At 30.0% G+C, this 14,744-nt stretch overlaps 2 protein-coding genes across 2 annotated transcripts; one reads left to right on the top strand and one right to left on the bottom strand.

The window, feature by feature from the left end:
• The first annotated feature begins 971 nt into the window (after nucleotides 1-971).
• LOC107004614 lies at nucleotides 972-2,234 on the top strand. The gene has a single exon (XM_015202889.2). The coding sequence runs from the start codon at nucleotides 1,153-1,155 to the stop codon at nucleotides 2,005-2,007; it is 855 nt and encodes a 284-aa protein (XP_015058375.1). The 5' UTR covers nucleotides 972-1,152; the 3' UTR covers nucleotides 2,008-2,234.
• Nucleotides 2,235-9,232: 6,998 nt separating this feature from the next.
• LOC107003073 (serine/threonine-protein kinase HT1-like) lies at nucleotides 9,233-14,400 on the bottom strand. The gene is made up of 3 exons (XM_015201321.2): nucleotides 13,112-14,400; nucleotides 10,940-11,395; nucleotides 9,233-9,639 (listed from the first exon to the last, which is right to left on the bottom strand). Exons 1-3 carry the CDS (start codon nucleotides 13,529-13,531, stop codon nucleotides 9,391-9,393), a joined length of 1,125 nt encoding a protein of 374 aa, XP_015056807.1. The 5' UTR covers nucleotides 13,532-14,400; the 3' UTR covers nucleotides 9,233-9,390.
• Between the last annotated feature and the right edge of the window lie 344 nt (nucleotides 14,401-14,744).

Here is a 14,744-nt window from a genome sequence, read left to right as displayed (position 1 = left end):
AAAAAAAAAAAAAAAGACCACAAACCCTACCACCCTTAAAAAGAAAAAACTCTTTGCTCTATTTTATAGTGAAACATTACCTAAGTGAACTAATATGTTACTCTCTCCATTTTTAATTTAAATGTTTTTAGTTAATTAGGTGCAAAATTCAACAAAATAATATTATTTTCTTAAGTTTATGATTTTAAATCTAAAATACATGTATTGATCTTTACTATTAGTATCTTAAATATTTCACATGAAATATTAAAATTATTAAATTGTTAAATTAGAGAAGAGACATTCTTTCTAGAACACACTGGAAAAAAAAATAAGACAAATAAATTGAACAGTATCCAAAAAAGGTGCCAAATTTTCGTTTAATATAGTGAAAATAAAAAATATTCGTCTTTATTTCATAAATTTTTCGAAAAACATCTCTCAATCTTCACGAGATACATGTAAAATTTATGTATACTCTAACCTCTTCTGACTCAATATAATGAAATTTTACTAAATATGTTGTTGTATTCTAAACGTTAGTTTTTTTGTATATTAATATATATTGGTTTATCGATAAATGGCTACAACTATTACTACTCTCACTGTCCCAATTCATACGACACATTTTATGCTTTGAGAATCAAATAATTTAAGTTCAATCGAACATTTGCGCATGAGATCTTTAATTTTTTTGAAATGAAATTTATTTATTTGTAAACTATTTAAAAAATATCATGAGTCACAATAAGTGATAATTCAAAATATTTAAAAGATTATGAAAAGTTCACTGTCAAAGATAGATTTGTTTGACTCTTGAAATCCAAAAAGTGACATATAAAATGAGACAGATAGAGTATATCTTTTGCTTCATTTACTCAATTCCTATATTAAAAATAGATATTTCGTTTTACTTATTCATTTTAATAATTAAAAGAGTTTTATATCTAACTTAATATATGTATGTATATTTTACTAAGCCTCTAAAAAAATAATGTCATCAATTTCTATGCCCTATTTCCTCTTACCAAAAACTCTTCAAAGTCCCCACAAGCCACAAACCCTTATTCTCTCTTCTCTTCTTCTCTACACCACCCACCCTACCTAACTACCCCACCTTCAAACCTCTCAAAAAAAACAACAAATCCTCCATTTTTATCAAAAAAAAAAACTATGAAGAAACTTTACAGAAAAGGCACAGTTCATCCATCTCCTCCTTTAATCTCTGACCAACTTTCATTCTTACCAGTTGCTATTCTCACTCTTGCTGCAGCTTTATCTCAAGAAGACAAACAAGTCTTAGCTTATCTCATTTCTTGCTCTTCCGGTGATTTTTCCGGTAATCGGAGAACTACCCACAAGTCTAACACCTCAAACCCATCTCCTCCAACATCAAACCCCGTCGCCGGCGACTTTTCCGGCGAACTTTCCGGTGACTTTTCGGGTAGTCGGGGGAATACCCACTTCAAGTCAGCTACACCCAACTCAGGTTCCGAGAAATCCAGTGGTGGTAATGGTTCGAAAAGTTTTTCCGCCGTACACGGCGTTGCTCACGGCGGCGTTCATGGCGGTGCTGACCATTTGAGCTCGTTTAACTGCTATTGTTTCAGCTGTTATATGAGTTATTGGGTGAAATGGGATTCTTCACCAAATCGACAGCTTATTCATGAAATTCTTGATGCTTATGAAGATGGGTTGCAGAGCAAAAAGGAAAAGAGTAAAAAAGAACGAAGAAACAAAAACGGGTCATCTTTGAAGCAAAACGGGTCGTCTTTGAAACTAAACGGGTCATCTAATGGTGATGTTGGGTCTTCTACTGAGCTGAAAAAGTCATCATCTGAGTTATCTTTGAACAAAAATGGGTCCGGGTCAGTGTCTGGATTCGGGTCGGGTCAATCCGACCCGGTTGAGGAAACTTCCGGCGGCGGCGGCGGCGCTTACGAAGATGAATCCGGTGGAGTTGAAAAGGGAACTGTAAGAAAGTTTGTGAGTTTTCTTGGTGAAAGGATTTGGAGTGTTTGGACCTAAAAACAAAAAAAAATATTTTTTTGGAATTAATTTTCAAAAAAATATTTTAGGTTGGTTTATTTTTAATTTTTTTTTCTATCTCCATTTCCACTTTAATCATCTCATAATAGTTTTTCTTTTTTTTTTGAAATTCTGGTCTGTAAAATACCCTTTTACTTCACAATGTAAAATATTGGGTAGTAATTTTGAATGATCAACTTCATTGTTTTTTTTCTTCTTATTTTTCACATTTTGTATATATATATATCTTTGATGTTAAATGTTGCTTATGGAGTTATGGTGTAGTTTAGGTTAAAACATAAATAATTTTTAGTGAAAGTAATACCAATAAATATTTTGGTTTTATCTTTTTTTTGGCCAAATGTAAAATACCATATAGTTGATAATGTGAAATATTAATAGCTTGAATGAACATCTTCATTTTGATTGATTTTAATTTTTAGTTTCATTATGGTTAATAGTTTCTTAGATCTTTATTGATTGTTGTATTATCATTTGTAGTAATATTTTTCATTTTCATTTAGATTTTAGATTTCTAATTAAGACTATTCTTGTTGAGCGCTTAAACACATTATAAAGTGTTATTAGATATTTTGGTTTAAATTTTAACATATATTAAGTGATTAATCTATTTATATAAAGATATTTTTAATGAAAAAAAGAAAGTTAAATGAGGAGTATATTTTAAATAGTTAAAATGGTTTTAACCTATATTCTTGTTATCGACTTTTTTGGGGATATTTGGGTATATGGGAAAGAAAAATGAGGGAGGAGATTGAATCTAACTCTTATCGATAAGGCGAAAATTTATTTAGTTAATTAATTGAGTTTTTAAAATTTTAACGTAATAATTAATAAACGGTTAAAAAGTAAGCAAAAAGAGTATTTTTATGAAAAGAATTGAACAAAAAGTATTTAATAAGAAGTTTTGTATTGTATTTAGATGCTTAATAGAAATAAATTATTAAAATCTTTTAAATGAAATTTATGTGAATTATTTTGATAATAAGATGGGAATTTAGAGAATTTTTTGGTCATCCATGGACGGTTTGAAATAAATAAAAAAAGATGAACATTATTTGAAATTTCTTTCTTGGATATAGAGAAAGGTGGAAACTTTTTACTTGGCCCAAAGAAAATAACAGTAATTTTTGTAAAATAATTTTTGTGCAATAATATTCAAAAAACTTTATATTATAGTATTTTGTTTCTTTTTATATTTCATGGCTCGAGGAAACAAAGTACGATACTTTTCAAAATTTTGTCATATTGTTAGGAATGACTCAGACACTCATGTTTTCTGGTTCTTTTTTTGTGCCTTATTCATTTTTTTAATGCACTAATCTATTAGTATTTCTAATTTCGGTGGTTAGAGTTGTACGATATTTATGTTGATAAAAAAATAACATATATCTCGTAATATTAATAAGATATGTGTGGATTTTACTCTTATTTTATAGACCTAACTATAAACATATAAAATTAAAAAAATTCTTTATAAGAAACTCTCGACTCAAAAGTTAATATAGACATCATTATGATTATTAAGAAAACGAACAAAAAATGCTAATTGATATTTTTTTTTTCTATAATTTCAAGTATTTGTAGATAAAGTTGCTTGATACTCATACTAGAAAGAGATAATTAATACTGAATAATATTATTTAGATGTCACAGTTTGATTCGGACATCACAATTATATTTTATTATATAAAAGAATGTATAATATAATAATAGTACCAAGTGTTTCTGTGGGTTTGGTAATACTAACACTACCAACTTTAATTGAATATTTTGGTTGTCTATAGTAAGTTTGGTGTGATAAATGAAAAACAAAAAAAAAAGTTCAATAAATCCAATTAATGGAACTTTCGTATCTTGATGTGATATAGTTATCTAATATTTTTTCCGTCTCAATTAATGTGATATCTTTTGATTTTAGAAATTAAAATAAGTCTTTTTTTTTAATTTTATATTTTTTATATCTTGACTTATCAATTATATTATGATTTATAGTACATTTATATAATTTACAATTATTTTTAAATATTCTATCCATGATCAAAATATTGTCTGCTCAAAATTCAAAGCGTACCACGTAAATTAAAACATAAGAAGCATTATACGATGATCATATATGTATATGCAATTTTTGTATTATCATAGTTTTAATATATATTCTTAGGGACACTTGGAAAAAAGGAAATACTAATTGTCTCAATCTAATCCTTGAAATAATCTCAGTATTTCTTGTTAATCTTCAATTAGCATTGAGAATCTTATTAGTTGAAACCTATTTGCAAGTTGACTTATTTGTAGAATATTTGCCCCCCTCTCTACCAAGTAAAAGACAAGCTAATATAAATGAATCATAAAATATAGAAAAAAAATAATTGAACTTTAATTATACGTATATTCATGTATAAAGTTAGGTTATCTTTAAATTTCATCGTCACATGCCTGATTTTGAAATCGATAAAACTTTTTAAATTTTTCACACTATTAATATGATGTAAATGATAAACCTAAAATTAGATATTTATACATTTAGAATGAACATTTTCTATTTTAACAAATTAATCTGTAGACCATATAAATCTAAATCAATTATTATCGTAATATATATATATATATATGAGTTTCTTAGGGCTAAATTAATTTACAATGATTATTTACATTTTATTTGCTAGACTTCACATCTTTATTTATTTTTTTCTTCCAAAAAAATTGCTCTTTATTTTTATTTTGTCAAAAAATGATGTCAACAAAGCATTAACAAGGTGGGCAAAGTTAACATGAATTAAAGCTAAAATATATAGCACTAAGACACTTAATTCCAAAATTGCCTTTTAAATATTCTTCTTTTTTGAGTCTTAGCCTGGGGGAATTTATTCTTTCCTTTTTACATAATTATTTAAATTCCAAGTAAGCTTTCTTTTTATTGTGTTTTTTACTTTTATTTTTGGTAAAATTTATCTTTGATTTAGCGGTAAAAGTATAACACGTTATCTTTAAAATTAGACACACACATCACATGTTTAAATTCCTAACATTTGGTTAAATGTCAAATATTTGAATTAAGAGGGGTAAAAAGGAATTATTCTCAGTCAAATTCTAAATCGTGTATTGTAATTTTTAGGATTCGATGTGATTTTTTAGTGTCTTACTTTAATTTCTCTTACTCGAATTTAAAATTTTTAATCACGTTAGAGTTTATTAATAATTAAACACTTAAAACAAATGTTATTTTGTCTCATTTCTCACTACTTATTCTAATTAAATTAATTATTTCATTACGTAAGAGCAATAATATACTAATTCTTACTGCTAAAGGTTGTGGTAAAGTGGTAGAATTTCTCCTATATTAAATAGAAATTTTAGATTTAAGTTCTGAATATGAAATTGTCTTTGATAAGAAAACGATTTACCCCTCAAAGTGAATTTTTTCGGGACTAATTCAAATTAGTTGAGTCCTCGTTACATGCCAAATACCAAATGGAACACCAAATTACTATATTGAGAATTAAAACTCTTTAAATTTTTTTAAATGAAGTCAAACAATGAGCTAAACAAGAATTAATATTGTTTAATAAATGTTGAGTTTGAGTTGAACTTATTATAAGTTCATAACTAATTAGCATCATTTCTGAATTGATCATGCCTGCTTTTATATTTAAAAAAAGATATCAACTCTAATATTAATCGTTTGATCATGTCCATTAAAATATTTTTTTTTTATATAACGTTATTCAGATTAAATAAATTTTAAATTCACCTCTAAACATAATAAATAGAAAAATAATAATTATATATGTTGGTTTATCTTGTATTATTACATAGTGTGTGGGGTAAAATATTTATGAAAAAAAATAACATAATGGGTCCAAATAACACAAAACTTTATATGTTACAATATTCCAAATTAGATTTATCCAATTTAGAGTTTTGTAACTTTGTCACCACAATCACTTGACAAGATCTTATCTTATTGAGTTAAACCAAGAAAAATAAATAGGTAAATTAATAATTGTCACCATATCCAACAAATATACTGCATGGAAGGAAGCGTTATATATAACGACGGAACGAACATAGATTTAGGTGCACTGGTGAAAGTGTTTCATCCTTAACTAGAGATTTCGGGTTTGAATCTGTTATAAAGAAAATTATGTAGGAAGCACCACCTCTAAATGGGCCTGGCGTCCTGCAATGCACGAATCGAATTTACTCGGAGCTCCAATGTGAATTTCGGACACCAATATATATATTATGACGAAACGAATTTTTTATTAAATAGATTTGAAATATGTAAAAAATAATATACATAGAAAGAATAAATAGAATTTAATATCAATTATATATGATTTAAAAAATTAATTTTATATGTATAATTTTCTTAAAATGGTACTTTATAGTTATGCCTTGGATCATATTAGAAAATTATACTATTGTGGGGAGCATATATTATATAATAATAGCTAAAAACAACAAAAACAAACCTCAAAATTCTTTAAAGGCTTCATTTACCGTATCATAACATTATTTAAAACGATCTTAGAATAAATACGTGTTCAGATAAAAAAGAAATTGTACTCTAAAAATAAAAATAAAAATATCGACATATGCTTTACCTTCTATTGGCCTTATTTGGCTTTTTAATTTAATCAGATTAATAAGTTTTAAATATCGATATACTTTTTGTATAAACGAAAGAAAATGAAATCAAGAATTTACTAGTTAGTAAATTCCTTTAATTTTTCTAGGATATCGATTTTACTGTGCATATTAGGTAGTAACTGATAAGTATTTCTTCATTTTAATTATAGATATTTCAAATTAAGTTTTGAGAACAGAATCATCTTCTGAATCATAAAGAATATTTTATTCTTAAAACAAAATTTCTTGACATAAATTTAAAATTAATTAATTAAGCTTCAAAATAAATAAATTACCTCTAACAAAAAAAAGAAATAATCTATTAATGAAAAAAGGGAAAGAATTTGATTTGGTCAAATGCAAGTTCTTCAAATAGAGACAAACCTATGGTTGATCAACTTAACATTTTTGGGATGTTATTTTGCCACTTTTGAATTCATGATGATTACGATTGTTTAGCTTTTTCTAAATATCTGCCTGACGAATTTGACTAATATTTTTTTTTCAGAATTCAAAAAAAGAAAAATCCACAAAATATAATAAATTTTATGGTTAATCTTAAAAGTTAAACTCATAAATTCTTATGTTAATTCTTTAGACTAATGAAATATAGTTGAGAATAGAGATAATGTCTGGCAAATTTTTATTAAAAACATTAAATTCTTATAAAAGATTAGGTTTTATCTTACTAATCTTAATTAACAAGTAAGAAAATATTCTAACGTGTTTTACTATAATAAAAATTAGAATAAAATAAAATAGTAAAAGTCATTAATGGGAGTCTATGAATATAATTAGTCAATAAAAAAAATATGAAAAAGTCCAAACTGTATAAAACCTAAAAGACTAAGTCTGAGAATGAGAATTTTTACCAAAAATTAGAGTCAACTTGTTGTTCAACAATTCTACAATTGAAAATAAGTCAACAACAATATTGAAAAATGTGAACTTCTAAAGCATCTTAATTTTTATATATTATTTGATAAATTATCGAAGACATAATTCTAAATAACTAAAATAATTCAGATATCGAGAATTAAGATAGCTAGTTAGTGAGGTAGGTAAGTGTTATCTAGTTTTCTTTGATGAAAGTCTCATACACGATTTTGAATGAGAGAAAGAAGTGAGGAATTCTTTTTTCGATTGACTCTCTCACTCCAGTCGTTGCTTTTCTTTTAATTACTTCGAAAGTAGCTGCTTCAACTTCAGCCACTCGAATTTTCGATATTCCTTTTTATTTCTCATCAAACGAATGACATCTTCTTCTGAAAATTCTAGCTATTCTTAACATGATATTGGGAAATTTCATTGCTATTACTAAAACAAGCATGAAACGTATGCTTGCATATTCGTCCATAGGCCAAATCGGATATATAATTACTTTCATACTATCTTTTCTTTATTTTTACTACTATATTGTTTTCTTTGCTTTCGTTATTATATTATTTTATTATTAATACTAGTCTTTCTACGTTATTTTCAGCACAACTTTTTTATTATTATATTTTCTTTCCATTCTTTGATGTTGATATATTTTACTTGAGTCGATAATATATAAAAAAAAAAATATCACAAAATAAAAATAAGACTATATACACATCATCCCAAAATACACAAAGCTTTAATTATTGAAACTCACTTTAATTAATTAATACTATTATTGATTTAAAATAAGCCAAACTTCAATTACACTATAGAATAATTTTATGATATTTTAATAGTTTGAAAAGAGTCTACCCAACCACTCAAAAACTCCTTTAGCTGAATTGAAAGTCTACTAACTCTTAAAAAAAAGACACTTGCCTACCAAATTCATTGCTAATTTATTGACTTAATTAAAATGAAATACCATAATCCATTAGAATTTATATAGCTGATTCTAACGTGTTTGAAATTGAATTACTCTTTTTATTTTTATTTTTCAGGTATACTAATGATTTTGGATTGCATTTACATGAAGTAATATATGACCAATAAAAATTCATATAACGAACTTTCACTTACTTCGAATTGAGGCGTAGTTGATGTAGCACTATTCAAGATGTAGTTGGCGCACCTAAAATAAAATATACAATGAAATAATTTATGATATTTTAGTAGTTCAAGATACCAATAATGTTTTCCTCGTAGAATCTCTCTTGAAAGAGCTTATTCAACTAGGGAATCTAAAGTCACATTACGAGTTCGAGTTCACGTGAATTCAGTAACTTTTTCAAAAAAGATAGAGTTTTCATTTGCCTATAGATTGAATCCGCCCCGATTCTATCAATAATCGGATTCATTTTGCTCTCTTTATTTTTTTCTAGCATGTTTTGGTAATGTGTTATTGTGCCGAGTCTATTGAAAACAATCTCTTTATTCCACAGAGAATCCTCTCCGGACCCAAGATTACAATGAATATGTTCATGTATCTATAAGTATTTAACTGTAAACTCACAATAGTAACTAAGGTCGTTATAGAAACTCATAAATTTTAAATTCTCCACGATATTCAACCACTCAACAACCACCTTTATCACAAATTAGTCCAAAAAAAGGGAAACATATATAATTAGGTACATACATGAAATGCCACCAGCAGACCATTCACAATAATGTTAAACATCACAAATTTGATAACTACACATTAATATTTATATACAAGTTGTAATTTACTAAACCTATTGGAGAACCAAAAGGCTTTGATGATCAAAGACACATTACAATTATTTGTTTGGTAAAAAAGAGTTAGACATGTATAATTACAGATGAACTCAAGGATACACAGCCTTTCAATCGTTCAAGAATCGCGTTCCGACTGACTAGTCTTGAATGGAGAGTCAGTGGAAGGCCTTCCTTGATGCATTCGTCGTATTTCTCTAGAGCAGAAACAATGTCTGTGAAGTCTGGCCTCTTCGAGGGGTTCGCTGCCCAGCAACGTTTTATGAGGTGTGCAAGTGCTGGTTGACAACTGGCAGGCAAAGGTGGTCGTTCGTTCTGTAAATTAGTGAAAAAACTATATAAAACGGAAGAATATAGAATAAAAATGATAAAAACAGATCAATATATCTATTAGCTCTGTCAGGCAATGGACAAGTTAGCTCTATTAATGTGTAGAGGTCCAGTGGCAGAGCTATATTAGACCGAAGGGTGGTCAGTTGAACACCCTTCGTTGGAAGATTATACTTCGTATATAGAAAATTATACCACATATAAAGGTACAAGAAATCAGTACTAGGACCTCCTCCTTTTTGATTTCTCCATAACATTTCGAAGATGAATTCTCTTATTATTATCGAAATTTTGGAAATAATCCTGTACCGAATTTAGGATCATTGTGTTTCATGCACCGTCCTATATTTGGAAACACTTAAACCTCCATGGACACTTCATCATGCATGCTTATGCGCCCCTAAAGGGGACACAAACCATCATTAAATAGTGAAAGGAGACTATTGCTAGGTATCGGGAATCTGGAGTTTTATTCCAAATGAGTGACCTCGGGTGTCATAGAGAAGAGAGCATTTGATAATTAAGCGATGCTTTTGTAATAATGCTGTGTCCAAGCATGCCTTTTCCCACATCATATACATCAAGAACTAGGAGCAATAATGAAAAAAAGAGCATTTCAAAGTCCTATGTTGCTCGGACTCTCCAAATGTTGATACACCCGTGTTTGACACTCCAAAATGCCCTAGTTTTGGAGGATTGACACGCAGCCAGTAACATTTTGAAAGAGTCTGAGCAACAAGGTTTTCAAACTTTTCAGATGTATTAATAGCCAATATCTTCTTGAGAGATTTTCAGCATATGAAACACTCTTATTGTGTGAAGAAGTCATGGTTGAAACAACTTTATCTCTGAAGAACCTATTGTACAACGAACTAGAGTTCAGCTCAAGGCTGAGAAGAAAACGAGTTTCTCTGGTTACTCATCAAAGGACGGCATAAGAAGGGGTGCACAAAAACTCTTCTGAACAATACATATTTTTTTGGCTTAAAGTACTAAATAATGTCATCTGTTCAACAAGGTGCTAGTTAGTATGCTTCCTCTACTTGTAACTTACAAAGGGCAAAATTTAGGGACCCCGTCATCAGGTAACAAAGTAAATTTTAAAATGGAGGTCACTTTCGTTCTTGGCGAGTCAATCGAGCATAGGACGAGGAAGAATTGTTCTTGCTAATAAGTTCATCAAATTTCCAATGAATGGGAAAAGGAAAACAAAAATATGTCCAGAAGTCTAAAAGGAAAGTCAACCAGAAATTCAGTTATTAGAGAATCAGCTTTAGAACCTAACCTTCTCCGCAACAGCAAAAGCGGCTTGCACAGGTGTCATTCCTTGAAATGGCAACAGAGCTGTTGTGAGCTCCCAAAGCACAATTCCAAAACTATATACATCAACTTTGCGAGTGTAAGGTTTTTCTTTAATCATCTCTGGCGCCATCCAACGGTAAGTTCCCATATTTCCTTTGGCTTCCCGGCACTGTGTTTCAAGACATGATGTCCCAAAATCTGCAACCTTGACACGCATTTCGTCATTCAGAAGCAAATTACTTGATTTGAGGTCTCTATGGATCACCCCTTGTGAATGAAGATATGCCATTCCTCGTGATATATCGAGAGCTAACCTCAGAATAGTTTCTATGGAAAGTGAATAAGGCTCTTTCTTGTTGAGATACATCCTCAAAGTTCCTTGTGACATGTACTCCATAATGATACAGTATACGGGAGGCTTTTTACAAGCAGCAATGAACTGTAGATAAAGAAGATATACTGTAAGAAAAAAATTATCATTTCACAGTAGATTATGCATCAGCAGGAGCTGCAAAAATTTATAGAATCCAAATTGATAAACTCATTAACAGAAACAAAACTTTGGACCTAGCCTCATCCGTTCCTTTGGACCAACCTCCGTGGACAAACCTTGCGGAGGAACCCTTAGGTTTTCGGGGCATTGGATTCGCACCAATGTTGGACAAAAACAAAGCTAAAAACTTGAAAGATCCCACACAACAGAACTACTCAATGAACAATATTTTCTTTTATACTGCCAGTGCCCGTCTGGGAAGCTTAAATAATCAAAGATCATTCTTCCTTATGAATTACACTACGAGTCAAGGATCGCATATTACACAGAACTTTTTCTCGGGAAATGCAAAGAGTTAATCACTTCCTGAATTAGTTTCTGGCTGCTTCCCTAACTAATGCCAGCAATTTTTCAGACGTTCTCACTTTCATCTCCAGAGTACTTCATCACCTGCTAGGCAGAGTCGGAGTAAGTGTGTGTTGGTAACGAGACTCGTGCCTACTTGCCCACCTATTTCATTTTTGTCTTTTTGATGTCGCTGATGGTCTTGGACAGCATATTAATTTTGACAAATGAAGATAAAAGAGGGAAGATGAATTTAAAAAAAACCTCCTAGAGACAGAACGCGGGGAACTTCACTGGATTCAGAACAAGTCATAAAATCTATTATATTTCTGCCTTTTCAAGCATTTTGTCCAAATATTCAAGCTGAAGATAAGCTAGCCATCAGAGAAAGTTAAGTATTTAGAACAACGGAGAAAATACACACGAAGGAGTACGTTCCTTAATAACGAAACAAATACTAGACATCAATGTTTTTGTGCTAAGAAGAACCATGTGTTACTACTAACAGGTTATGTCACAATTCTCTAGTTATTTTTTTAGCATATTTAGTTAGTCAATTCTTTTTGAAATACAGTTATAAAATGAACACTTAGCTTCCACAAGGGTTGGGAACTGTAAGTGTTTAATAAGGTTAGTAAAGAACTGTCTTGCATAGTACTAAATGCAGGGGGAAAATATTTCTACTATTCCGACAACATGACTACAAGGAAACATGAGACAAAAGAACACTTTTTTCCATCTGCCTAAGTCTTGGTGGGAAGATCACATAGGAATCAATGCTACCGAGAGAAAACAAGTACACTGTAGACATTGGCAGAGCCAAGAATTTTAACATGGGGATTCAAAAGTTTCAATCTTCCAACCTAAAGTAAGTTAAGCAGATCCAAAAGTTTGTACAAAATACTAAAAAAAAATATGTTTGCTCTAGTTGCGCTTTGAATATATGTGACACTTTTTGCTTGACGAGAGCCAATTTCAATAATTTTCGACTTAAAATTCAGATATTCAAAAACTATGTAAAAGTACTATAAGTTGCAATTCTTCTCGTGTCAATGTGATTAAAAAGAACATTTTAATATATGTTGGTCAAAGTTAAGCAAGAAGTGTCACATAAATTGAGACAGTGAGTACAGTTTCCTGACCCTTTCACTATAGGACAGTCAAGGTGTGTGCAAGGCAGCCTGGATGCCACCCTCGTGCAATAAAGACACATACAAGTAAACATGATACACTACGAAAAGAGCATAACTATCATTACAAGTAAACACGATAATAGATCATAAAAATCATCATTCTGTAATGTAAAGGAACTGCAACCTGCACAATGTTGAGATGATACAAACGCGAAAGCAGACGAACTTCAGACTTGAATTGTTGTTCAAGCTTAGCTTTAGATTCCTCCTTATGAGTTGGAATCCTCACCATTTTCACAGCAACTGCTCTTTGCTTGTAAATTCCTCTATAAATCCTGCTATGTGCACCAGAAGCAAACTTATTACCTATAAACAACTGAGACAAATCAGCAGTCCATTCTTCTTGATCCTCTTTACAAACTTCCCAACTTTCAACATTATCAGACTCTAATATCATTGACCATGACTCTAAACTATCAAATCTTTTCTTATCCATTGTTTCCATATCACAAGAACTCCACTGAGTTCTTGAAGATGAAGAAGGCAATTCTAATGTTTTACTCTTAGACCTTCTTAGCCTAAAAGGATTAAAACAAGTAGCCATGGAAAAAAGACCCAAAAAATACAGCTCCTTTTTTTAGAAAAGTGTCAAAACTCAAAACACACTTTCAGAAGGTGATTTTTCTTCTGAATGTGTGATTTGATTTCAAGAAATGCATGAACTGATTCAGAAACATGAGTTCTAAAGGGTAATCTTAAATTCATGAATCTATCAAACAAAGACAACCATTAATCCACACACCAAGAAAATGAACTTTCAATTACAGAAAACCTTGCATGATTAAGTTAAGGAAAGTGAAATTCCAAGCCCATGGGAACCAAAAAAAGATTACAAGAAAAAACTATGAAAAAGGAATGAATTATGAAGAAAAGGCAAAAGGGGTTTCATTGTAACAAAAACAGAAAGATAAATAGTCATAAAAATGGAGTCTTTCTTACTAAAGTTCACAAAATAAGGTAAAAGGGGTTTCACAAGGTGACAAAAACTACAGATCAATAGTCATAAAAATAGTGTCTTTTCTACTAAAAATACAAAAACTGAGTTCAATAGTCATAAAAATGGAGTCTTTTTTCACTAGAAGTTGCAAGAAACAACTATGTAACAGGAATAGATAATGAAGACAAAACAAAAGGGGCTTCAAGGTGACAAAAACTGAAAGAAGAATAGTCATAAAAATAGAGTCTTTTTTCAAGAAGTAGTCTGTGAGAGTGGCAAGACTCTTTTGCAATAGTCATTTTGGGAAAAGTGAGTAAGTTTGGTGTTTTTATGGGCAGAGAAAGATGAATGTCAAAGCACTGATTTCAGGGAAATCTCGTGAATTCTTGGTTCAAAGCACTGATCTCAAGACTTTGACAGAGAGGAAGAAAGAGCCAAAAAAAAAAAAGTTTCCCTTTTAAAAGTGTCCACATTGTTAATAGTCACAAAATTTTAGAAGAATTAGTTTATATAAACATCATTACAACTTCAACTAGGGAACAAGTGAGCACTTTTGCCTTCAATCGATAGATTAAGGATTTGAGTCAAGCTAGTGGAACACTATGGATCCCTAATGACGGAGTGAAGTAGGGAATTATTCTTTTTTAGGAAAAAAGAATACATATATCTCCGATGTATAATAAATGATATGCAGATATCTTCTGTCATACTTTTGAGATATTAGTGTCCATATCGTCTACGTCATAATTTTATCTACCGACCAAATAATTATTAAATATCAAATCGACGAATGAAATTTTGCCACGTGTCCATGTTTAGT

The sequence above is a fragment of the Solanum pennellii genome, chromosome 11 (genome assembly GCF_001406875.1).
Source record: "Solanum pennellii chromosome 11, SPENNV200".
In the NCBI taxonomy this organism is placed as follows: domain Eukaryota; kingdom Viridiplantae; phylum Streptophyta; class Magnoliopsida; order Solanales; family Solanaceae; genus Solanum; species Solanum pennellii.
The sequence above is the reverse complement of the archived record's forward strand: the minus strand, read 5'-3'. Positions and strand labels throughout refer to the sequence as shown.

Bases quoted from the DNA above. Each gene is read 5' to 3' on its own strand.
- LOC107004614 (XM_015202889.2), top strand. From the start codon at position 1,153: ATGAAGAAACTTTACAGAAAAGGCACAGTTCATCCATCTCCTCCTTTA.
- LOC107003073 (XM_015201321.2), bottom strand. From the start codon at position 13,531: ATGGCTACTTGTTTTAATCCTTTTAGGCTAAGAAGGTCTAAGAGTAAA. The intron at 11,396-13,111 runs GTTGCAGTTCCT...CTTTATCTACAG, and splicing joins ATCATCTCAACATTGTGCAG to TTCATTGCTGCTTGTAAAAA. The intron at 9,640-10,939 runs GTTAGGTTCTAA...ACTAATTTACAG, and splicing joins CTTTTGCTGTTGCGGAGAAG to AACGAACGACCACCTTTGCC.